This window comes from Podarcis vaucheri (assembly GCF_965113315.1).
Source record: "Podarcis vaucheri genome assembly, chromosome: 6".
NCBI lineage: Eukaryota > Metazoa > Chordata > Lepidosauria > Squamata > Lacertidae > Podarcis > Podarcis vaucheri.
Window position 1 is genome coordinate 3,345,120 of NC_138764.1, and position 23,588 is coordinate 3,368,707.

A 23,588-nucleotide genomic window follows, 5' to 3' on the forward strand; every position below is an offset into this window, starting at 1 on the left:
TAAAGGGGAACCATAGGATTTGGGTTGTTGTTGTTTTTTTGTTTTTTTTTACATAAAAGCTGAAGCTTCCAACCTTCTCCTTGTTGTACCCTGGAGATAGGGAGACTCTCTTGGGCTTATCCGCACAGCATGAAAGCAGTTTCCAGATGTGTCTGAACAAAACCATAAAAAGTAAATTGTAACACCAGCAAGAAGCAACTTCTTCCAAAGAACACATTTTAAAATGTATATTCAGGAAAGCATGCAAATAATTAAAATATACTTATTTTCATACTGTTCATTAGTGCCCAAGAAACCTAAAGAAAGATTCAGTCCAATCTCCTTTATGGGACCTGTGTCTGACATTGGTGTCTGACCCTTAAAAAGCACACCTGACTATCTAGAGTTACAATTTTGATCTCCACTTGGTTTGCGCTGGAACAGAAGGTTCATCTTTAAGGCTTGGGGGAAGGTAAGGATATTAAAAATAGGGAAAGCAGTAAAATTCCACCTATTCACCTAAGTCTTTCTTTCAGTAATTGCCACAATGAGATTCTCCATATTTAGACAAAATCATTCAGGTTGAAAGAAATGTGATCAGCTATTGTGGCAGGTCTTGGCAAGCATAACTATCCTAAGCCATTTTAGACTATCCTAATCTGAGGTAGAACATCTTTCCAAAGATCAAGAAAAATTGTTCAATAATTTATAAAAACATTGCTTGGCAAATGTAAATCTAACAGCCAATGCTAGACCATAGGAGAATGCAGTCCTGTTTGTTAGCACCTTTAACAGAACGAAGTCTTCTCTTTTTTGTTTTTATTGGGGAAATATTGTCGAGTCCATGCCCCGTTTTCTCCTGTAGCATTTATTGCAACATCAATAAGGTAATCTGGTGTCAGCCACCTCAAGAGGATCAGGAAAAGAAAGCTGAGCACAGCAAAAAGAGCAAAAATGCAGCCGGTCACTGGGCCACAATGAGAGATTAGTCTGTCAAGTCGTTTGCCCATTGGTAATACAGTTTCACCTGCCACTCTGTCATACACCTAAGAAAGAAAGGGGGGAATACATGAGGGTTGTCTGCAATGTTTAGATTGCATCATCTAACAGGCAAGACATCTGCTTATAAGGCTGATTATATTCTAAGTCCAATACAGGGTGTACTTCTGCATATGCACAAGCACTTGTGGGGCTTAGGAGAGATCTCAGAAAGAGGTCCATAGGTAGCAGCTCTCTCTCAGCAGCAGGTCCACAGACTGTTTTGCAAGGGGAGGCTCTTGATTCTCAATAACATTGCATCTAGGGAGGAGAATTTACTCATCTGACTAGGGTTGCTCCAGTACAGAGTACAATGTATGTGAAGGTTTCTGGTGGAAATAAGTTAGGAGTATCTAGTAAAGACTGTTAGTTAGAAGGATTTCCACACCAAGCTAAATAGTGAAACAACTAGGAGATGTTATGCAAGGGCCCAAGTGAAGGCAATTTTAATGAAGCTTGCAAATTATGCTACCAGCACAAGGAATTTGAGAACTTATTTCTGTTACGTAATATCACAACAAAGTATGACATAAAAACAACATATTTGTAGAGCTGCTCACCCTCCACTCTGAAAAATACTCAAGCCTCCCTGCTGAACCTTTGACCCTTCAGATGCTGCTGGGCTGCCATTGCCACCACCCCTGACCACTGAGCACGCTTTTGGGGGCTGATGGGCGTTGCAACACCTGGAGGGCCACAGGTTCCCCCCCCTACACTAAAACAAAGACCAGGAAAATATAATGGGTCTCAGAATATGGAAGTGTACCTACTTTTTCAGTTCTCTTTGCAACATCCTTCCAAGTATAGAAAGTTTTAACGTTGTTGTGTATTATTTCTGAAGACAGAAGCGATCCCGACTTCAGTTGACGAATTGCCTTTTCCAAACCATTACAGAGAGATTTCACGGAAGGTTCACATAAGATTATAAAATTATCTGGCAGCACCTCAGGAATCCCACCAACCCTTGTACTCACCACCTAAAATAGCAGGAAAATTTATATTATACTTATTAGGCAATTTAGGTTTCAAAAATACTATAGCAATAATACAACACAGTAATGAATGTTTCACCTCCAAATGATCAGCTGTAAATGTATAAATAAATGTGTTGCCTTGCCCTTCCATCTAGGTGGCATAAATGGCCTTCTCAGCTTCTATCTCAACTTTTATCCTTATAGCAACACAGTGAGGTAAATCAGATGAAGAGTATATGAATGGCCCAAAATTACACAGGGAGACTCATGACTGTGGAAACTCCTCAAGAAAGGAGACACTTTGATTCAGCGCCATTTCTCTCTCCTTTGACCCCCCGCCCCGTTGTCAAAACAGGTCACTTCTTGCCCAAACACCCTCCACCAGTACTAATATCTTACAAATCCATTAGACAAGCTGTTTTAATTTTGCTCTTTTGTATTAGACTGAAGGTGGCGTTTTGACATTATAAATCCATATTTTTATTTTTGCTATCAGCTTCCTTCAGTCTTTTTGAGGATAGACTGGATGTGGGACTTCCAGGAGAAAAGCTGGCTGGCTAGTCATTGACTGCTGACACTACAACAAGATAATTATGCTGTGATTAACAATAGGCAAAACATAAACCTTTGTTATTACTCTCTACCTTTGAAGATAGGGAGATTAAAGGACCACAAGCTTAATGTAAGTCAACCGTGTGATGCAGCAGCATCAACAGATGTATAATGTCCTCATCAAGGGAAGTCGTAATCCCACTCTACTCTGCCTTGGTCTGCCTTGGAATACATTGTCCAATTCTGGGTGCCACAATTGAAGGATGTCGACAAGCTGGAACATGTGCAGAGGAGGGCAACCAAGATGACCAAGGGTCTGGAAACCAAGACTTATGAGGAATGGTTGAGGGAATTGGGCATGTTTAGCTTGGAAAAGAGGAGACTGAGAGGGGATATGATAGCCATCTTCAAATATCTCAAAGGCCGTCACATGGAAGATGGAGCAAGCTTGTTTTCCCAATGGCTCCAAGTTACAGGAAAGGAGATTTCAACTAAACAGTGCTGACAGTAAGGGCTGTTCAACAATGGGATGGTCTCCCTCAGGAGGTGATAGACTCTCCTTACTGGGAGGTTTTTAAGCGGAGGTTGGATGGCCATGTGTTATGGATGCTTTAGCTAAGATTCCTACATTGCAAAGGGTTGGACTAGATGAAGTTTTTGGATGGAGGGAACGTGTTGGGAGCAAGGAATCACCATTGTGCCTGCATAATAGCCCTGAAGGTTAGTCCTCGGGACATCAGATCAGCTAAAGCTCCCTTCTTTTAATTACTTCTGAGACTGGGATGAATTACGACGGACGTGAATCTACCCACCACTTAATTTTCACCTAGAACACAAATGGACTGCTGGCGTAAGATGAGACATTACCTAACAGCCAGAAAAGAAAAGAAAAATATCTTAATTATTTGTGATTAAGAAAGATTATAAATGGATAAGGGTGCTTAATAATCTTTATTTTATATTACTTTTAATGCTCTGACCTTTTTGTGAAGTGCTACAAAAGTGAAAATAATTTCTTCAGCATAAGAAAGGAATGCAATTCTCTATTAAAGAGATGAAAGTCATCTTTATTTCTCTTTTTTCTCTCTTTCTTTTTATTTTTTATTACCTTTATTTCCTGCTTTCTCTACTCTGGATTAATGAAGGTATGCACAAAAGGTGTTGGATGGAAGGTGAAAGACCATGCGTGAGAGGCAGGGAAGATCTCCCAAGTGGGAGCTGGGAGGGTCCCCCACCTTCTGTGGGGGACAAGAGCTAAGCTGCACCTCTGAAAGATGGCTTTCTATCCCCCCCTTTATGCTTCTTCTTTTCTTCTTTTCTTTTTTATTTGGATTAGTTGTTTTTTAATTGTAGTGTATGCTGAAAAGTATACACACACACACACAGAGTGCTTTTTTCTTTAAAAATATTTAGGGGTACTCTCATTTTGACTCAAGAAAATCGGGGGAAACAAATGGACAAAAGTACAAAATTCACAAAATGTTTAGGTGTATGCGTACCCCTGCATACCCCCAGAAAAAAAGCACTCTGTGTGTGTGTGTGTGTGTGTGTAAAGGTTGGATGTAAATAAATCAAGCAAATGAAGATGAATTAATCAAATGAAGTAATCAGTGTACTTTATGACCTCTTAAGCCAATTTTATATGAACATACGTGAAAATATTAAATAGAGTAGAAAAGGCCAGCACAGCAGAATCCTCAAAACTGAGCAGCACAACAGATATGCATAGCAGTTCCTAGAGGCTACATTTTTTATGTCTTCCTGCAATAGCCAGAAGGGGCGGTTTATCAATCACCTGGCAGGACACAATACATAGCTGGTGGATCATAAATTGAGAACTATGTGACAAAGGTGGAAATGCACCTTTCAGGGTTCATCATCCCACTGGAGATGTGAGCAGTCACACCCCTGAGAAACAGAGAGAGGGCTTCTCCCAAAGTTCTGCAGGGCTGAAGGATACCAAAGAGTCCAGAGACCTCAGACTCCAGCCTCCCTGCCGCTTCAGAGAGATGCAAGGAGGAGAAACCAAACTCCTTCCCTTTGCTGTAGAAGCACCATCTCAACAACTTGCAGCAAGCAGAACCAATGAATAGATGAGCTGGATTGCTCCTCACCCATTCCTTGGTCTATGCCAGCCAAACATTTCTAGAATAAAAAGAGCCAGTTAGGAATCTATAATTCCTCCTGTTCAGTTTCAGCAGTGCTTGCGACTTGCACTCTTTTCTGCCTAGCTTAATCTAGCAGCCACGTCAGAAAACATGGAAGTCTGTAATTACTTGAGAACATTCAGCGACTCAAAATGATTTTTTTAATTTAATCCAAACAGTGAGTGATCTCCTTCCAAATGAACCAAAATAAAATTTGATTTAATTCAAACTTTTACCTCAACATTTTCATTTTATATTGTTTTTCTTTCTCCTATATTGCTAAACTGTAGTATAATCTCTCCTTCACTAGATACACAATGTGGCAATCTAATGTTTGAAGCTGTCAATGAATTTTTTTAAGGATAATGATTGAGTCTTCAGTTGTCCAAATGCTTCTTTCTGAATCAAAGATGAGAATAAACCAAATATTCAAGGTTCAAACACACCTTGCATTCCTGAAATATGCAAGCCAGTTATGTTAAAATTCTACATAATGAATACAGAGAACTGACAATCAAGTTGTAAGTCCCATGCAAACTGATTCTTCATTTCCAAAGAACTTGTAGTTATAAGTGTAGACACTTCTGTCAGATATGTTATTCAAAAGTCTGCTTGTTAATGCGTAGTTGTATATTATGTTATTAAGAAAATGTCCAACTAGTCTCTCTAAACAAGGAAACTGTTTTTACCTGTAAACCACAACTGGCAGCTTCCACAATTGCCATGCAAAATGCTTCGGTGAGAGAAGTGTTGAGAAAAATGTGTCCCTGAACCAAGACATTTCTAACATCCTGATGTTCTAAAGCTCCCAGGAGACGGACTCTGCATGCAATTAGAGAAAACAAGTTTTTTAAAGGTAATCTTTGCAAAAGTCTTCATAACCATGTGTATGATCACAGTCAAACGTAAGCACTTGTCAATATCACTAATTTTGTGGCTTATGAACTTTCTTAGCTATTTACACTACTGACACTGATGGGCTGGACTGCATATCAAAACAAGCTCCACAATGCTTTTAAATGGCATTGGTTCACACATTCGGATACAATCCATAACGGGCATAATTCAGCCAACATTTAATGACACCACATAGAGAAAACTTTGTGATGGGTATCCATTATGATAGTCTCCAAAATGGATTGCCGTCATGTACTGTGAGGCTGACTTTTAAAATGGTGCAGACAGTTTAGCAGGCCCAAAACAGAGCAATGCAGTTATCTGCACTAGTTTCCATGTCATTTCTGGGCCTGATTTTAAGTCCTGGCATTATTTTTTAAAGCCCTAAACATATTGGGGCCAGGTTACTTAGAGGATTGCTCTTTGCCAATACAGTCAAACCTCGGTTGTCGAACATAATCTATTCCAGAAGCTCGTTCGGCTTCCAAAATGTTCGAAAACTGAGGTGCAGCTTCCGATTGGTTCCAAGAGTTTTCTGCATTCAGCGGAAGACGCATCGAATGTTCAGCTTCCGAAAAACGCTCAAAAACCATTCGGGAGCGGAAATGGTTTGGGAGCTGAAACATTCCAAAATGGAGCTGTTCAGGAACCGAGGTTTGACCGTATATACATTTTTCCTTTTCCACTTTCACTCGCCTAAAGAGATGAGCAACTAGCTGCCGTTTTATTCATTTAATTTTTTATTTTATTAAATTTGTACCCTGCCTTTCCTCCTAAAGGAGCAAGTATGCTTATTGGAACACTCTTCCCCAGGGAATGCCAACATTAAGATTTTTGTGCCAAGTAAAGAGCTGACTTTTGATAAAGTCCCTCACCAAAGGCTCACGGGGTAAGAGGAGAAGTCCTCTTGCAGATCAGTATTTTGTTAAGAAACAGGAAGCAGACTGTAGAATTAAAAGGACAGTTCTTTCAAAAGAGTGATGTAGAAAATGGGAGTTCACCAAGGATCAGTGTTATGACATTTGCTTTTTAACTTGCTCATAAAATGATCAAGGGCTAGGAATGAGCAGGGAGGTAGCCAAATTTGCTAATGATACCAAGTTGTTCAAGCTGAACAAAACAAAAAGGGACTGTGAAGAGCTCCAGAAGGATTTCTCCAAACTGGGTGAATGGACAGTAAAATGGCAAAAAAAATAAAAATAAATCGAAACTTCACATACAGTCAAACCTCGGTTGTCAAACGTAATCCATTCTGGAAGCCCGTTTGGTTTCCAAAATGTTCGACAACTGAGGCATGGCTTCTGATTGGCTGCAAGACCCTCCTGCACTCAAGCAGAAGCCGGGTTGGGTGTTCGGCTTCCGAAAAACATTTAAAAACCCGAACATTTATTTCTGGGTTTTCGGCTTTTGAGAGCCGAAATGTTCCAAAATGGGGGTGTTTGGGAGCCGAAGTTTGACTGTATATGCTAATGTAATCTGGACTGGTGGTGAATGACTAGGAACAAGACTTTGGGGCTATAGTGGCTAGTTCAGGGAAGAAGCTCAATGTGGACCAACAAGGAATAGAAGAAATACAAGTATCTTAAGAAAGTAACTGGACATCTTATTTAAACTGAGCAAGAAAGCAATTTAGAAAAGATTTTGAAGAACTGAATACTGATTGACCATCAAGCACCTTCCAGATTACAATTTTACATATTTGGGGGATTATCCACAGCGGATTATCAAACTGGTGTGCCATCCCCCACCCCCATGTGCACTGAGCTGCATACATGGAAAAGAGTGACTCACCTAAACGAATTTTGTAAGTTTATAATATCCCAGAATTGAGAGCACTCTTCCAAAACAAGAATGTTCCAGAAAAATCACAGCATGCTACCAAGTGCTGCTCAGTATCTGGCAGGATGGTTGAAATTATATGCAAATTTCATTAGCCATATGCACCTCCCCCTTGCAGCCTTCCTCCCAATGCTCACCCAATTCTTCCTTTGACCCTTCAATCACCACAACAGTATTAAAACAAGAGCAAGGCAAGTACCTGTCATGCAGCTGGTATCTTTCCCGTACCTCTTCTAATACAATTCTTTTTGGTCCTTCTCCTCCAACTAAGAAATGTAAATCTGGATACTTCTGACAAAGTTCAGGAATTATACCACTAAGCAAATCTATACCTGAAGACATAATATTTAGAGGCAGTTGGTATTTCAGATTTGTTACTTATCTACCTGACAAAGCATTCCATCATACGTCAGCATCAAAAGAAAATGACAAAAAAACTGTGTTAATAAAATTGCAAATAAAAAACTATAGTGTACTGTATTGGGTTCCTTGATTTTTTACTGTGACCAGATTTAGAGTTTATTTCTGAAGTTTACAAATTTACTTCAACTCTATCTTACTCCTTAAAAATTTCATTACTGCTGCGAGATCTCAGTGGTACCTGATTTCTAAGTATCTGCTACACTACAAGCAAAGCTTTGTGCAAAAGCTGCTTTTTGGGAAGTAGACAACATTCATATGTCCTACCCACAGAAGCAGGGAGGATAAATGGAGAATATATAAGGCAGAACGAAACTTAAGAGAAAGAGAAGATAAAGTGTCTTGAACAATTACTTTCTTCTAGCAGTTGCACTAGAAAACCTGTTTCCTCAAAAGTAAGTCCTCCTGGGTTCAGAAGAACTTACTCCCATGTAACACAAGACTGGAAGCCGTGAGGTGGCATGGCTACTGTCAGGAACAGCAGGGAATCAAGTCCACTAAGGTAGCACACTGCACTTTCACAATCATTCCCCCTAAATTAATTGCAGTCATATCCTGCCTTTCCTCCAAGGAGCTGTGCATGGCTTTCCCTTGCTTCATTTTATACTACGAAAAGCCCCGTGAAACAGTACAGGGCTGAGAGATGACGTGACTCAGGGTGACTCAGGGTCATGCTGAGCTTCACGGCAGAGCAAGAACTTCAACACTGGCTCCCCAATCTTAGTGTGACACTTACACGACAGCAAATTTTTTAAAGGCAAAACATTGTGCCAGTCAGTATTTTTCTTCTAAAAAAATATATATGGTGCCGGTACAGCGTATCCCTGAGCATCCCAGAAAACAAAACATTGGTGCCAGTGCTGAAGATAAAAATGTCTGCTAGAAAGAGTTAATGGGCCAATGCCTTTTTTGCTCTTTGCTCTGAATTTGTTGTCTATCCTAGGTTTTTGGTTTAGGCACCCCTATATCTCACAACATTCCTTTTTATTTTATGTATTTAGAATCATAGAATCATAGAATCATAGAGTTGGAAGAGACCACAAGGGCCATCGAGTCCAACCCCCTGCCAAGCAGGAAACACCATCAGAGCACTCCTGACATATGGTTGTCAAGCCTCTGCTTAAAGACCTCCAAAGTAGGAGACTCCACCACACTCCTTGGCAGCAAATTCCACTGTCGAACAGCTCTTACTGTCAGGAAGTTCTTCCTAATGTTTAGGTGGAATCTTCTTTCTTGTAGTTTGGATCCATTGCTCCGTGTCCGCTTCTCCGGAGCAGCAGAAAACAACCTTTCTCCCTCCTCTATGTGACATCCTTTTATATATTTGAACATGGCTATCATATCACCCCTTAACCTCCTCTTCTCCAGGCTAAACATGCCCAGCTCCCTTAGCCGTTCCTCATAAGGCATCGTTTCCAGGCCTTTGATTTGGAGGAACAGAACCAACTGTATGCATTATGACCGTTCTTCTATGCCCTCTACCTGCAACAACAATAGCTCTTGCTCAGGTCATCATGATCCTATGATATCACAGCATGTAGTTTCACTTGTTAAAACTGGCAGCCCCACGCAGTGCCTGCCAAGCAGCATGTGAATCCACATGCAACTGCATGCGGTCTGCCACAGATCTAAACAGGATTTTATACTTGCCAGGTCTTAAAATATTTAGGTGCCAGGCAGAAACTTTCCTCTATAACCAGGTCTTTGGCCTTTAACTATCTGTGACCTTTTAGAAGTGGGTGGGGTGCTTTTAATGTATTTCTCTATTCTCTTTGTTTCAATGCATCTGTGTGGGATTTATAGTCTTTTTGTTTGGCTGTAAGTCACTTTGGGCTTCCCTGGGTAAGATAAAACAACTGACAAATTTAGTAAATAATAAAATAATAATAAAACCAGCCATAATATCATGCAGCAAAACTTAAGTAAATTTAAAAGGTAGATACAAACAGAAAGGCAATTTCTGATCAACTCTATAGCATTAGAAAGAAGCTACATTAAGTGCCACATATATTTTGGATCTCATTACCTTTTCTATATACAAGCCTGCTGACAACAACAACAGTTATTGTGCTTTTGTTCCTTCTAGATACATCTGGAGTGAAGTCAGTAGGATCAACGGCATTGGGAATGACAGAAACTATTTCAGGATTCAGTGCTGCTCTCAACACAGTATTTTCCTTGCTAGTGTAAGAAACACATATTATGTGGTTTGTATCACATAGCGACACAGTCAAGAGTTTGTTTGTAAGCACCGAACTAACATCAGCAAATCCAAAAAGGGAATGGTCTGTAAAAACTGTCCGTAGTTGCATTGTCTTGGCATGGAACAGGGCATCATGAGCCATAGCAGAAAATGAACTATGGGCATGGACAATGGTGACTCTTTCACGTACAAATATATACCTGAGCAGAGGCAGGCTATGGAAGAGAGTTGTTGCAGTAGACTGGTTGTACATAACTCTTAATGGCAAATAATAGACTTTCAGTCCATTGGTGAGGTAACGAATGCCTTTACGGTCTTCATAAGCATGAGTGACAATGATAACTTTGTGTCCTCTTTCAATTAGGCACTGTGACAATTGGTAGATGTGGCTTTCCACTCCTCCCATGTTTGGATAAAAAAAGTCGGACACCATGCAAATACTATGAATTTTACTTGAACATGATGGAGATTTATGACAGTTCACCGTGGAAGAAGACAAAGGGGATAGGAACTGCATGTGATTTCCTCTTTGACCTGCCATAGTAGTTTAGCAATCAGTCTGAAAAGTAGACATTCAACATGAAGAAAAGGCTCCATCCATTTCCTAAAAGAGCAAAGAAAAAAATACACATTACACATCAAGGCTAAAAAAAAACCTCACCACTTACAGAGGTCTTCATTGTACAGCACAATACTATGCATGCTTCTGTCAGAAATAAACCACATTCTGTTCAATAGCATTTATTCTTGTCCCTAGTAAGTGTGTTCAGGATTGCAGTGTTAGAATAAAGACTTTGGGGGAAGCCATTATCATGCAATTTATCTGCGTCCCGCCCAGCGTTCAAAATTAACCAGTCATCAGTTGCTTTCTGCAACTCAGGAGTGAGTGCCCCCCTTGCAACCGTTGAGATTTCCAGTCACGTGGTTTGCAACCGAAATCTCCTGTGGCTGGGTGAGAGCAGTGTCACTAACTGAAGTGTTCCCTTTCCACTTGCTCCTTTTGATGTGCTGAGGAAGAGAAAACCCTTTCATTGTTGTACAAAGCTCTTTCACAGTTAAATGGATTAAGTGTATCTGAAGAAGTGTGCATGCACACGAAAGCTCATACCAAGAACTAACTTAGTTGGTCTTTAAGGTGCTACTGGAAGGAATTTTTTTATTTTAAATGGATTGTTTTTCTCTTGCGAGGGAGGGGTGTTACTGTCCCATACATGCCTAAACTTAAGTCCCACTGTGCATGTTCACTGTACGACCTGTACCCGCCAAGTACCACAAAAAGGACCACATAAATTCTCTATGCAGTTTTTTTTTTACAAATTTATGAAGATAAAGGTTTCAGTAAGCTATCTGCTCTAATTGCGTAAAAGAGGTTTAGTTTTTACTTTTGCTGGAATGAAACTGCTTTGCAACTTAGAATCATAAAATTGTAGAGTTGGAAATGACCCCAAGTCATCTAGGCCATGCATAGTCAACCTTTTTATACCTACCGCCCACTAATGCATCTTTCTTGATGGTAAGATTTCCTTACCACCCACCAGTGCTTGATGGAACAACCCCTGATCTAGACCAACCCCCTGCAATGCAGGAATCTCAACTAAAGCATCCATAACGAACAGCCATCCGACCTCTGTTTTAAAACCTCCAGTGAAGGAGACTTAATTGATTCTTTGTTTCAAAATAACTTGTCTTTTGTGCACAGCATTCATTCCATCTTTAGCTAAATCCCCCATCTTATCCTCATTTGGTTTAGTAATTGTTTTAAAAAAACGTGCCTGTATGTATTGTTGTGGTGACTGAAACCTAGGTTGAGGGTGCCATTTCTCCTAGCTTTTCTGAATTATTATTATTTATTTATATCCCGCCGATCGTGCCGGGTTTCCCCAGCTACTCTGGGCAGAACTCAATAGAATATTAAAAACTTCAACCATTAACAACTTCGCTATACAGGGCTGCCTTCAGATGACTTCTAAAAGTCAGGTAGCTGTTTATTTTCTCGACATCTGAGGGGAGGCTGCTCCACAGGGCGGGCGCCACTACTGAGACGGCTCTCTGCCTGGCTCCCTGTAACCTCACCAACCCTGGTGCTGCCACTGGGAGCTGCATTTCTGCAAGACTGGGGACTACAGCACCAGGAAAGCCAAGCTCAGCACAGGGATGCTCCAAGGGCACGAGGCTCTTCGGATCCCCGCAGGCGCCGGAGCGGGAGCATTTCAGAGAAACGGGGCCTCGTGGGATGACTATTCCTTACGACACCTGCCCAAGGCGACCCAAGGAGGCTTCCAGGCGACCAACAGCAGGCAAAGCCCCGGGGAGGGAGGCGGCCCACTCCCGAGAGGCTGACGGGCTCGTGGGAGAAGGGGCGCGGCGGGGGGGGGGAGGCCTCTCGGCGGCGGAGGCCCGCGGCTCACCTGGCGCCCGCCCGAGCGAGGGACTGGAGCGGCGCTTCTCCCGGCGCCCGGCTGCTCCCTCGGCCGCCGCTCCTCGGGGACCCTCGCGGCGGGAGGCGGCTCTTGCCCTTCTCGGAGCAACAGCAGGCGCCGAGACCCACGCACCGCTTTGCCCACACGCCGCCTTCGGAGCGCGAGAGAAAGCGTCCAATGGAAGGGCAGCGCCCGGAGCACGTGGTGCAACGAAAGCCAATGCGGGCGCTCGCGGCGATTTCTCGAGGACGCGACGCTGGACTGCGCGTTGACGTCTCCTCCGGCGCCTCCCTCCCTCCCGCTCCGCCTCCGGCCTCGAGGAGACGCCTCCGAGCAGGCCGCCGTTTGCCTGCCTGCCTGCCTGCCTTCACGTGGCCGCTTCCCAACCTCCCGCCCTCGCCCCTCCTGCGAGGCCTCAGAGGGGCCTTGGACTACAACTCCCATCAGCCCTGGCGCCTGCCCTGCTCGCTAAGAGCAGCAGGGGGCAGGTTCTGCCCAGCCGCCCCGCAGCCCAAGCGCCCTCTGCAGGCAGCGATGGCCAGAGCCAAGCAGGCGGCTGCTGGCAGGGCTCAGGCTGGCAGGCTCACCATCAAGTGGCACCAGCACCCGCGTGCCTGAGGCCGCCCAGCAAGCCGAGTCTCCGTGCTCTTTCACCCCGTGGGGGCGTCTCCCAGGCCCGCTTGCTGGGTGGCACCAGCGGCGCATGCCTGCATGTGCCTTCCATGCTGATGTTCAGTGTGATCCTGGTGTCAAGCGTCCTCCTCCTGATGATCTAGAAGGGCATTCTGGCAGAGGTGGAACCCCCACTGCTGCACCCTTTCTGAGGTGAGTTCCAGGTGTGGTAAACAAAGTCTGCCCTTTTCCCCCAATAATAATAATAATAATAATAATAATAATAATAATAATAATAATAATTTTATTTATACCCCGCCCATCTGGCTGGGCCTCCCCAGCCACTCTGGGCGGCTTCCATAAAAACCAAAAATACAATAAAATATTACACTTTAAAACCTTCCCTGAACAGGGCTGCCTTAAGATGTCTCCTGAATGTCAGGTAGTTGTTTATCGCTTTGACATCTGCTGGAAGGGCGTTCCACAGGGCGGGCGCCACTACCGAGAAGGCCCTCTGCCTGGTTCCCTGTAGCTTTGCTTCTCGCAATGAGGGAACCGCCAGAAGGCCCTCGGCGCTGGACCTCAGCGTCCGGGCAGATATGGGGTATCCAAGAGCCCGTATAGAGTCCTTACATGGGTTCCCTATTGGTAGGAGAAAATAACAGAGGCCAACCAGAGAATATTGAGAAGCAACGCATCTAGTGAGCCTGATCTTTATTGATCTTTAAATTCCCTGCCCTGGAACTCAAGACCACCCCTCCATACATACATCACAGAAGGGGTGTAACCCAAGACCATCCCCCACAAACATACCTACATCACAGAAAAGGTGGTCCACAACAGAAATTTGAATGTTGTTTTTCCTGTCTGCCATGTTATCTGATAATGCCATATCTGATTGCCTTTCCTGGTAGTCTGTCACCCTTTGAAATGGTGATTACTCAATTCCTGAGACAATGGGAGGGCTCCCTGACCTCCTCCCTCCTTGCAGAAAAAACATTTGGTCAGCTTGGGAGTCAAAATGGTTTCAGGTCAGTCTTCCTGTGTTGATCTATATGACCTTAAATTTTATTATTACACAGGCTAGGCGTGGTGGCAGTGCCAGGGTGGAGGACATGGCTGTGCCGCTTCTGCGTGACATCTGCAACCGGACCATCCGTTCTGCGTGCGGTCAAGCAGATGCACCTCGCATGTGGGAGCTCTCGGCAGCAACGGATGGCACTCAAGCACCTCCTGGTGAATAACAAGCACTGCTTCCTGTACTGCTACATGTCCAAGGTGGCCTGCTCCAACTGGAAGCACATTCTCAAGGTGCTGGACGGCACCCTGGGGAACGTGAATGCAAAGCATAAGCTCTCCCATCATATTGGACTTGAAACCGAACTTATGGGTGATGTTGCACAAGTGCAGACTAGACAGCATCATTTTTAGTCTTGGGTGCCTTGGGTTAGCAAAGCCAACTTTGTCTAACATATTTCCATTCACTTTATTATCGTCTACATCTCTGTCAGTGCTGGAGTATGTGTTCCTACATATCAGGAACAAGCTTCTGGGAGTCACATGTCTGCAATGGGTGGGGAGAGAGTGAAAGGTACACAGAGAAATGGAAGTGACATGACTCCAACATGTCACTTTCTCAATGCCCTCCAGCCTTCATGCTCCTTAATATTGATAAGTCCTATTAAATTCTGAGAAGACATGGTTAGGATTGTGATGTTAAAACTGTTCCTTATATGTTTTCAGAGCTTTCCATCATACTGCTGGCTTTAAAAAATATCAAGAAATCAGTGAAGAGACAGGATTTTAAAATTCATGTTCTAGGCCCTTTACCTCAAAAGGAAACTTGAAATAATCACAGATCAATAAAAGACAAATATCTCAGATTGTTTACTTGTATCCAATGGTACAAACTGCTTGCCTATTTAAAAATAGTGAGGGCCCTTATTTTACTACTACTGTAGCTGCACAAAAAATGTGTAAGCTTTCAATGAATATACCGTATTTTTCGCCCTATAGGACGCACCGTCCCATAAGACGCACCTAGTTTTTTTGGGGGGGGAATAAAGGGGGGGAAATTATTTTCCCCCCCAGGCGCGGGGCTGGGGCAGCCCGAGCTTCCCCCGACCCCAGCCCACAAACAGGCAGCTCTCTGCAAGCCATGGGAGCCCAGCGGTGGTTCCCACTGCTTGAGGAGAGATCCGCTAAGCCTGGACGCGCTGAGGTCAGCGCGCGCAGGCTTCGGGATGCCGGCAACTCTTCCCAAGCAGCGGGAACGTTCCCACTGCTTGGGCAGAGATCCGCAAAGCCTGGACGCGCTGAGATCAGCGCGCGCAGGCTTCGGGATGCCGGCAACTCTTCCCAAGCAGCGGGAACGTTCCCGCTGCTTGGGGAGAGATCCGCGAAGCCTGGACGCGCTGAGGTCAGCGCGCGCAGGCTTTGGGATGCCGGCAACTCTTCCCAAGCAGCGGGAACGTTCCCGCTGCTTGGGGAGAGATCTGCAAAGCCTGGACGCGCTGAGGTCAGCACGCGCAGGCTTCGGGATGCCGGCAACTCTCCCCAAGCAGCGGAAGCGTTCCCGCTGCTTGAGGAGAGGTCCGCGAAGCCTGGAGAGCGAGAGGGGTCGGTGCGCACCTACCGCTCTCGCTCTCCATGCTTCAGCGAAAGCCTGCGTTCGCCCCATAAGACGCACCCACATTTCCCCTTCATTTTTGGAGGGGGAAAAGTGCGTCTTATAGGGCGAAAAATACGGTATTTTTGTGCCTAGAAACAGAAACATTAAGGGAGCTTGATATATGGAGTGTTTTTTTAAAAAAATCAACAAATATTATGCTGTCTACATTTTTCAGTCCAACATGAAACAGATTTATTTCCTCATTCAACTGGATAGAAAATATATTTCAGTTGATACGAAAAGGGGGGGGGGCATGCCTTCCTTCACCCTTCTACCGGCCACCAGAGGGTCCGAGGCTCCCAGCCCCACGTGGACCCCTCAGCCCCCACACCGTTGCACGGGCGCCACACTCTGCCCCAGGCCCCATAAGTGGAGTGCCTTTTCCCTTTCCTACACCGATCCGCTATTACGGGCGAAATAAGCCCAAATTCTTATGCCTCTTTCCCGCTCTATCTTTACTGTGGGTTGACCATACGAAGCTGTATCCCCCATTCTATCCAATCAGAACCATGCATTTGCTTTGCAGAGCTTGCTCAGCGAGCTCCTGCACCCTGTTGTAAATAAAGATACAGTGGTGCCTCGCAAGACGAAATTAATTTGTTCCACAAATCTCTTCGTCTTGCGGTTTTTTCGTCTTGCGATGCACGGTTTCCCATAGGAATGCATTGAAAATCAATTAATGCGTTCCTAGGGAAACCGCCTTCAGACCAGGTCCGGGGACAGTCTGTCCCCCGACCTCTTCTGAAGGCGGGGGGGGGGGGGACAAGGGCTTTTCTTCCCACCCCCAGCATTTTAAAAAACCCTGGGACAGCAGAGGACTTCTCCGCTGTCCGGGGCGATCTTAAAATGCTGGCGGGCGGCATTTTAAAATCGCCCCGGACAGCGGAGGACTTCTCCGCTGTCCGGGGCGATTTAAAAGCCCCTGGGAAGGCAGGCAGGGGGGACAAAGACTTTCGCCCCCTGCCCGCCTTCAGAAGGTGTCCCCGCCCCCCCTCCCCACTTCGGAACAGCTTTCCGAAGTGGGGCGGCTGGGGCAGGCGTCCCCGCCCCCCCTCCCCACTTCGGAACAGCTTTCCGAAGTGGGGCGGCTGGGGCAGGCGTCCCCTCCCCCCCTCGGAACAGCTTTCCGAAGTGGGGCGGGCGTCCCCGCCCCCCCTCCCCACTTCGGAACAGCTTTCCGAAGTGGGGCGGCTGGGGCGGGCGTCCTCGCTCCCGCCCGCCAGCATTTTAAGATCGCCCGGGGCAGGGGGGGGGAGCAAAAACTTTTGCCCCCCGCCGGCCTTCAGAAGAGGTCCTCTTCTGAAGGCCGGCTGTGGGCGAAAGTCTTTGCTCCCGACGGCCAGCATTTCCCTATGGGCTTTCGTCTTGCGATGCAAGCCCATAGGGAAATTCGTCTTGCGAAGCGCCTCCAAAACAGAAAACCCTTTCGTCTTGCGGGTTTTCCGTCTTGCGAGGCATTCGTCTTGCGGGGTACTACTGTATGCCCTTTTCCCTTATGGGGTATCTAAGAGCCCATATAGAGTCCTTATATGGGTTCCCTATTGGTAGGAGAAAATAACAGAGGCCAACCAGAGAATATTGAGAAGCAAAGCAGCTAGTAAGCCTGATCTTTATTGATCTGTTGCAACAGGGTGCTCCCCTCACACGCAGGAGAGGAAGAGGACCCCTTAAAATGCCGTGCAAGGGCTTATAAAGACTTTTGAAATTCCCATTCTCTAGATCAAGACCACCCCCAGAAACATTATGCATACATCACAGAAGGGGTGTAACCTAAGACCACAACGCCTCATTTAACCTCTTGACAAGCTGTTGACGGCTCCCTGCTGGGAGAACAATGGAACCGAAACTTGTGAACTCATAAGTGTCAAATCTTGCTACAATGTATCTATTTTGTTTCAGACTTCAATCACCAATATAAAATGGACTAAAATGGTCTAAAATCTTTAGAAATTCGTATAAAATCAACCACAACTCCGATTTCCTTGCTTTTGGTGTCAATCGGCTCAGTCTCCTCGGGACTCCATGACACCTCCCCTGCCTCCATGATCCCCCGAGCGAGGCGTCACGTACTCAGGAAGACCCTAATCCGGTCAAATCGCTCTGCCAAGCCCTTCCTCCGGGCAATGCCAGGTGACAGACCATGCATACATGGACCATTGTCTTCCCATCACCGGCACTCAGGAAGTGCTTATCTGCACATATCTCCAGCTCTGCATATTCCCCCTCCCTCCTCCATATGTTAATCCGGTGTGACCCAACCTCTCCTTAATGTATTCATGATGTAACTGGGATGTATTTTGCACTGTATTCTGGGACATGGAGAGAAGTTTCAAAAGTTCATGTCACCCCTTTCTTGCTGTTCAATCTCGCCTTGAACCTGTTGCGCAATAAACTTGGATCTTCTGCAGTTTGCTCCTGTCTCCGGCTGAGCTCATTTTTCTTCCGCAGGGACCCGTGGACTTAGTCCGACGAGCTGGGTGGCAGAGTAGCCCCGCACCCAGATTTTACAGTGAAGCACAAATCACTGCAGATTTGAAAAAACACATGTCCATGCATAACTTTACAAAATATTTCAGAATGTTAAACACCCAATTATTGGTTCCAAGGCTGTATCCCAAGGGGTTTGTGCACTTATATAAAAATGGACACTAGCAATAAACTATGTCTGTGATACCAAAACTGCACATTTTCCATTTGGAGCCACAAAATTAAGTTTATATATATTAAAGCACTGATTATAGACTTTATATTAATTGAGGCAGTCTTTTGGGCAGAGGTAGAAGTTACTTCCTGGCTTTTAATCCAAACTTCTGGCTTTCCCCCCAAACCCATTTATTGACTTTGGAAACAGTAATCATGACTACAATCAGGGGGTTGGACTCAATGGCCCTTATGGTCTCTTCCAACCCTATGACTCTATGATTCTATGACTACTGTGGTATTTGTTTTCAAGCTAAGAAGTTACTGCACTCTTAATATGTGTCCCTAAATATAGGCTGATTAGGTTCCTAAACTCTACACAAATAAAACGAAGGCATCAACTTCCTTCATTTTTCACTGAGAAGCAAAGGAAACTCACACTATGCCTGGAACACAATTTGCAAATTATGAAGATGATCCAAGGATGCTTCCAGATGCACAGCTCCTAGACCTACCCAATGACTGCTTTACATAGTGTGAGTTATGAGCAGACTTGCAATAGATTTTCCACACTGCAGGGATTATTGTGCCTTTTCCACATAAACACTCCACTAAGCTATGTTCACACTCACACCAGTGCAGAAGAGTACAATTCACATCCAGGCAACTGTTCATTAATAATTCCTCAATGGGATTTTTTAAAGCAGTTTCAATGCATTATAGTGCTTTTTAAAGAGCAACTGTCTTATTACTTAGATGCCCTTTAAGGAACTTTTAAAAACAACCCTGCTTTTTGTTCAACAACCCTAGCAACGGGAGAAGAAACAAACAGTAGCAGCAACGACCTTCTTTCAAATATTTACTCAGAAGGAAATCCCACTGAGTTTAAATGGAGTTTATTCCTGTTGTTAGCATTGTTGGGATTCAGGGGCATATGTGTTGGGATAAATCTTTGTAAGTTTCTGCTGGTGGAAGAAGAGTAGTCAGGTAACAAATGACCTTGAACTTGTCTAATTCAACCTATGCCTGATGTAAATCCCAAAGAAGTCACTTTAAATTTATTTGATTACTTCTTCAAATTGTTTCATTCTCTCTCATCAGGTGCTTCAGGAAATAGTTACTTATTGCCGCACACCATTCTTAAATGCTTGTATTTTCCTTTCCTTATTGTTTATTTTTAATCTGTTAAATTTCACCACAGTGCATTAGCACCAATTTAAAAATAGCCACTACACATCTCAAAATGGAAGAGAAGTGCTAGGCCATCTGCACCTGTGGAACTAGCATTGTTCTTTCTTCTTTTAAAGTCTGACTTTATGCAGCATGGGGAAATATGAAATCACCACAGTGAAAGCACAGCAAAAACTTAATGATACTGTAAAGTGAGTAAATAAGAGTAACAGTTCTGGAGTATAAACAGCTAGTATGGAAACACCCCAGAAAAAGAAGTTCCACTTTTTGGTGACTCAAGCAAAATGAACACAAAATCATTAAAAATAGAAGTGAACTACTTATTTACTTTGATTGTAAAACATTTGATTTACAGAGCTATGCTTAAAAAAAATTCAAGACAGAATAGCCACATATCAGTCTATTGTACAGTAGAGTGGGTAACATAATGCTTAATGATAAAACCTCATTGTTAGTTCAAAAAGTTGCCTTTCTGAGCTAAATTGCATAAGGCTTTTCTGGTACCAAATTGTCAAAAGTTGTCTTTGTCAAAGTCGTAGCAGTCACTTGCTTATTTTTTTCCGTGGTTGTTCTCCGAATCCAGAAGTGCAGAGCGAATTCCTAATTTCTTAAGCTCCTCCACTAGGTCCCCGCTTTGATGCATCTGAAGTAGTATATCACAGCCCCCTACAAATTCACCATTCAGGAAGACCTGGGGAATAGTAGGCCAGTTGGAATAGTTTTTGATTCCTGAATCAAAACAGAAAGACGAATTAAACCAAATACATTAGACAACTTATAACAGTGTTTTTGAACAGGCAAGGCAGTTAAGACTATACTGGAGAAAAGAAAGGAAGCACACAACCCATAGCCTTTTAGCAAATCTTATTGGCTTATTGTATCACCTTCTCTCTTCTCCTCCTCGACTTGGGGTAGGCGACCTGTCCTTTTGCTACTGTGTAAAACACAATTTAAGCTGACAAAACTGACTAATTAAAGACCTGAGGTTTCCAAGCATGGAATTGTGGAATAGAATCAGTTCATTCAAATTTAAAAAATGCTGCAGAACCAATTATTTCAGATTAGAGACAGAAGTACCAAGGAGAAACACAAAACTATACAAGGGCATTTTGGAGCCAGGCAAGTGGAAAGCAGTAGTATATTGTTTAAGCTATATGGGGAACAGAGCAGCATTTCATTCCAACAACCCCATAGATTAAGCTTGTCCATTGCAATTTGAAATGGGGTTTCCCCACAATCAAATCCAGTACTGTACTTTAGCTACTTACAGAAAATTAGTGTGGTGCTGTAAACAGATAGAATCATAGAGTTGGAAGGGATCCTAAGGGTCATCTAGTCCAGCCCCCTGCACGCATAACCCCCTGTACACACAGCAAGTTTCCAAGATTGGTGTTAGGGTATGGAGGATCCAGGATAATCTCATAACATTTGAGAAACACTGGCCTGAGGAATCATCAGTTCGGTTTGATTAATTCCCACAATTAAAAAAAATTGCTATCTAGATTTTTTAAAAAATATTACAATAGAGGCAACAACCATTTTGTATGGGGGCTATGTTCCTGACCCCTGCGCACATCAGTGGAGTGTGCATCAGCCCACTCTGCCCCCCAGTCCAACCTCTTTTCTGCTGCATATTAATTAGGCGTGTATAAATCAATCATTGCCTGCAAAACACATGTTGCAGTTTATCCTTCCTCCAAAAAGTAGAGACCCTGGTTCCAGATTCTATCCAGCCACTTTCCCCCAAAGCAAAAGATTCTGCTCTCACTGCCCCATTTTTCAATTGTCTCTCTATATTCAGTGGCTACTTAGCATGTTGAAACAGCACTGCATTCTTATCTTTACTATTACATTTATATCCCACATATCCTTTCAAGGAGCTCAAGGTAAAGCACATCATTCACCTCCACATTTTATTTTCACAACCAACCTGTGAGGAAGGTTCAGCCAAGCCTGATTCACACAAGGTCACCTTCATGATTGAGTAGAAATGTGAAAATGTCTCCCAGGTCCTAGGCTAACACTCAAAACACTGCATTGGCTCTTGTTTCCTCCGTTAAAACTTTTCTTCTTGCAACTCATTCAAAATTCAAATTCTAGCCCTGATCCCTGGCCAACAGATTCACAGAAACTACATGAAGACTTTCCTAATGCATTAAACAGAAACTTTTGAACAAAGATATAGCACTTCTTGCACCTAACCTTAAATGTATTTGCATATTTAAAAAAAATTAGGATATTTTACTGCTTTTCAACACCTATTTGCTCTCTTTGGCAAATACAAATTCTTTATCTCTGTCCAAATTATTTATCTATTCCCGACAGACATTTGGAGTTGAGGGAGTGGTGCAAGCTCTTGTGTATACTCTAGATAGAAGTGCTCTGAAAAATGATACAATCTCATAACTCTTTAGAAGCCAGGCAAAAACGTTCCTCTTCAACCAGGCCTTTGGGTGATTTATATTCTACAGCCTTTTAAATGTGTTTGTGGGAGGGGGGTGTCATTGTTTTGCTTTGTTTTTAAGTATTTATTTTGTGCTTTTATCCTGTATTTTTATCTTCTGAACCACCCCGAGATCTTCGGATGAAGGGCAGTATATAAATTTAATAAATAGTAAAATATTAAGAACAACTTATGCAAACCCCAAACTGGAAATCTCAATTTGGTCGCAGAGCCCTCCTGAGTTGCAAAAAGAGACTGGCGATCCTACAAGGATCATCCGAGCACTTGCACGGACATCTCCATCCAGCTCCCAAGCTGCGGGGAAGGCAGGACCAAAGAGCAACCGCTTCCCCTCACATTACTCGAGAGCAGGAAAGGCCGGTGGAGAGAAGCGCTGGAGGCTACGGCAGCCTGGATGGGTCCGCGTGTACACGCAACACTTCACACAGCCTTTCGGGAAGCATCAGATTGAAGGGGAGAGAGGAGGGTTGTGCTCTTCTGCCGAAAGAGGCTCGGGGCGCCTGCAGGCAGTGGCACCCAGCAGCACCCACTTTCCCCCTTCTGCTCCTTGGGAAAGACTGGGCGAGGGGTGGCGGGGAGCGAGAACGGGGTCCCACGCCCGGCCACACAGGCGGAACCCGCAGCCACGCTTCCCAGCCGCCAGGCCCAGAGACTCCGTGGAACCACAGCAGGCCCTTCTAAGGAAAGAGGGGCGGCGGCGGGGGGGGGCACTGCTCAGGCCTTGGCAAATGCAGGCGGGCAGCAGCAGCAGCAACGAGGTTTCCCTGCCGCCCCGCAAGGCCGCCTTCCCCTCAGAGGCCCCTCCGCCGAGCGCGCCTACCTTGGCGCAGGCCGGGGTCCTGCAGGACGTCGTAGGCGCGGTAGTCGCTGACGCCGTGCAGGCGCAGGATCTGCACCACCGCGTTGCTGAAGCCGCACTGGGGCTGCGCGGGGCTGCCCTTCATGAACACCACCACCGGGTGAGCGCGCACCAGGCGCCCCACCGCCTCCTTCGATCCGGCGGCCGAAGCCACGTCCTCGCCGCCCTCCGCTCCGCCGCCTCCGGGGCCGGCCTGGCTCAGCGGCCGCGCCAAGAGTGTCGTGGGCCGCGCGCCGCGCCACCGCCGCAGGGCTGCGGGCAGCCGGCAGAAAGACCCGCTCATGGCTGCGGGCTCGCCGGAGGCTCCCTCAGGCGACCTCGCGGCCTAGCCAAAGGGACGCAGGCCACGGTTCCGCTTCTGTCACTCACGCTCGGGCTACCAATAATGTTTAAGCGGGGCTGCCTGCGCTTCCTTAGCCCCGCCCCGTACGCGCCGCGACGGAAAGGCAGGCATTCCTGTCAGTCGAACTCAAGCTACCAATGACTATTGAGGCCAGGCCGGCCGGCCGCTTCCTATTCGTCCCCAGTGGGTCCTTTGAATAAAATCTCTCCTGCGGTAGAGGAGCTGTTGCTGCCTCCTATGACTGCGCAAAGGAAGTACCGCGACGCGCTGTGCTGTGATTGATGGGGCTTTCTGTCACTTTCCCATGGGAGGCGGGGAAAGTTGGAGTCTTGAAGAAAC

At 45.0% G+C, this 23,588-nt stretch overlaps 2 protein-coding genes and 1 long non-coding RNA gene across 4 annotated transcripts in view; all 3 read right to left on the reverse strand.

Annotated features, from left to right (window-relative positions):
• The window catches only part of LOC309534511, a 300,714-nt gene that overhangs the window by 237,432 nt on the left and 39,694 nt on the right, over positions 1 to 23,588 (reverse strand). The gene's annotated exons all lie outside the window — the stretch shown is intronic.
• Positions 25 to 12,615, reverse strand: PIGA (phosphatidylinositol glycan anchor biosynthesis class A). Of its 2 annotated transcripts, XM_082226674.1 has the most exons (7): positions 12,458 to 12,615; positions 9,873 to 10,653; positions 7,626 to 7,758; positions 5,380 to 5,512; positions 1,788 to 1,994; positions 766 to 1,025; positions 25 to 152 (listed from the first exon to the last, which is right to left on the reverse strand). In XM_082226674.1, exons 2-6 carry the CDS (start codon positions 10,588 to 10,590, stop codon positions 768 to 770), a joined length of 1,449 nt encoding a protein of 482 aa, XP_082082800.1. In that variant the 5' UTR covers positions 10,591 to 10,653; positions 12,458 to 12,615; the 3' UTR covers positions 25 to 152; positions 766 to 767. The 2 variants fall into 2 exon arrangements, with proteins under 2 accessions (XP_082082800.1, XP_082082799.1); XM_082226673.1 differs by having other exon boundaries at positions 25 to 1,025.
• Positions 19,883 to 23,239, reverse strand: GLRX5 (glutaredoxin 5). The gene is made up of 2 exons (XM_082226704.1): positions 22,868 to 23,239; positions 19,883 to 20,312 (listed from the first exon to the last, which is right to left on the reverse strand). Exons 1-2 carry the CDS (start codon positions 23,187 to 23,189, stop codon positions 20,134 to 20,136), a joined length of 501 nt encoding a protein of 166 aa, XP_082082830.1. The 5' UTR covers positions 23,190 to 23,239; the 3' UTR covers positions 19,883 to 20,133.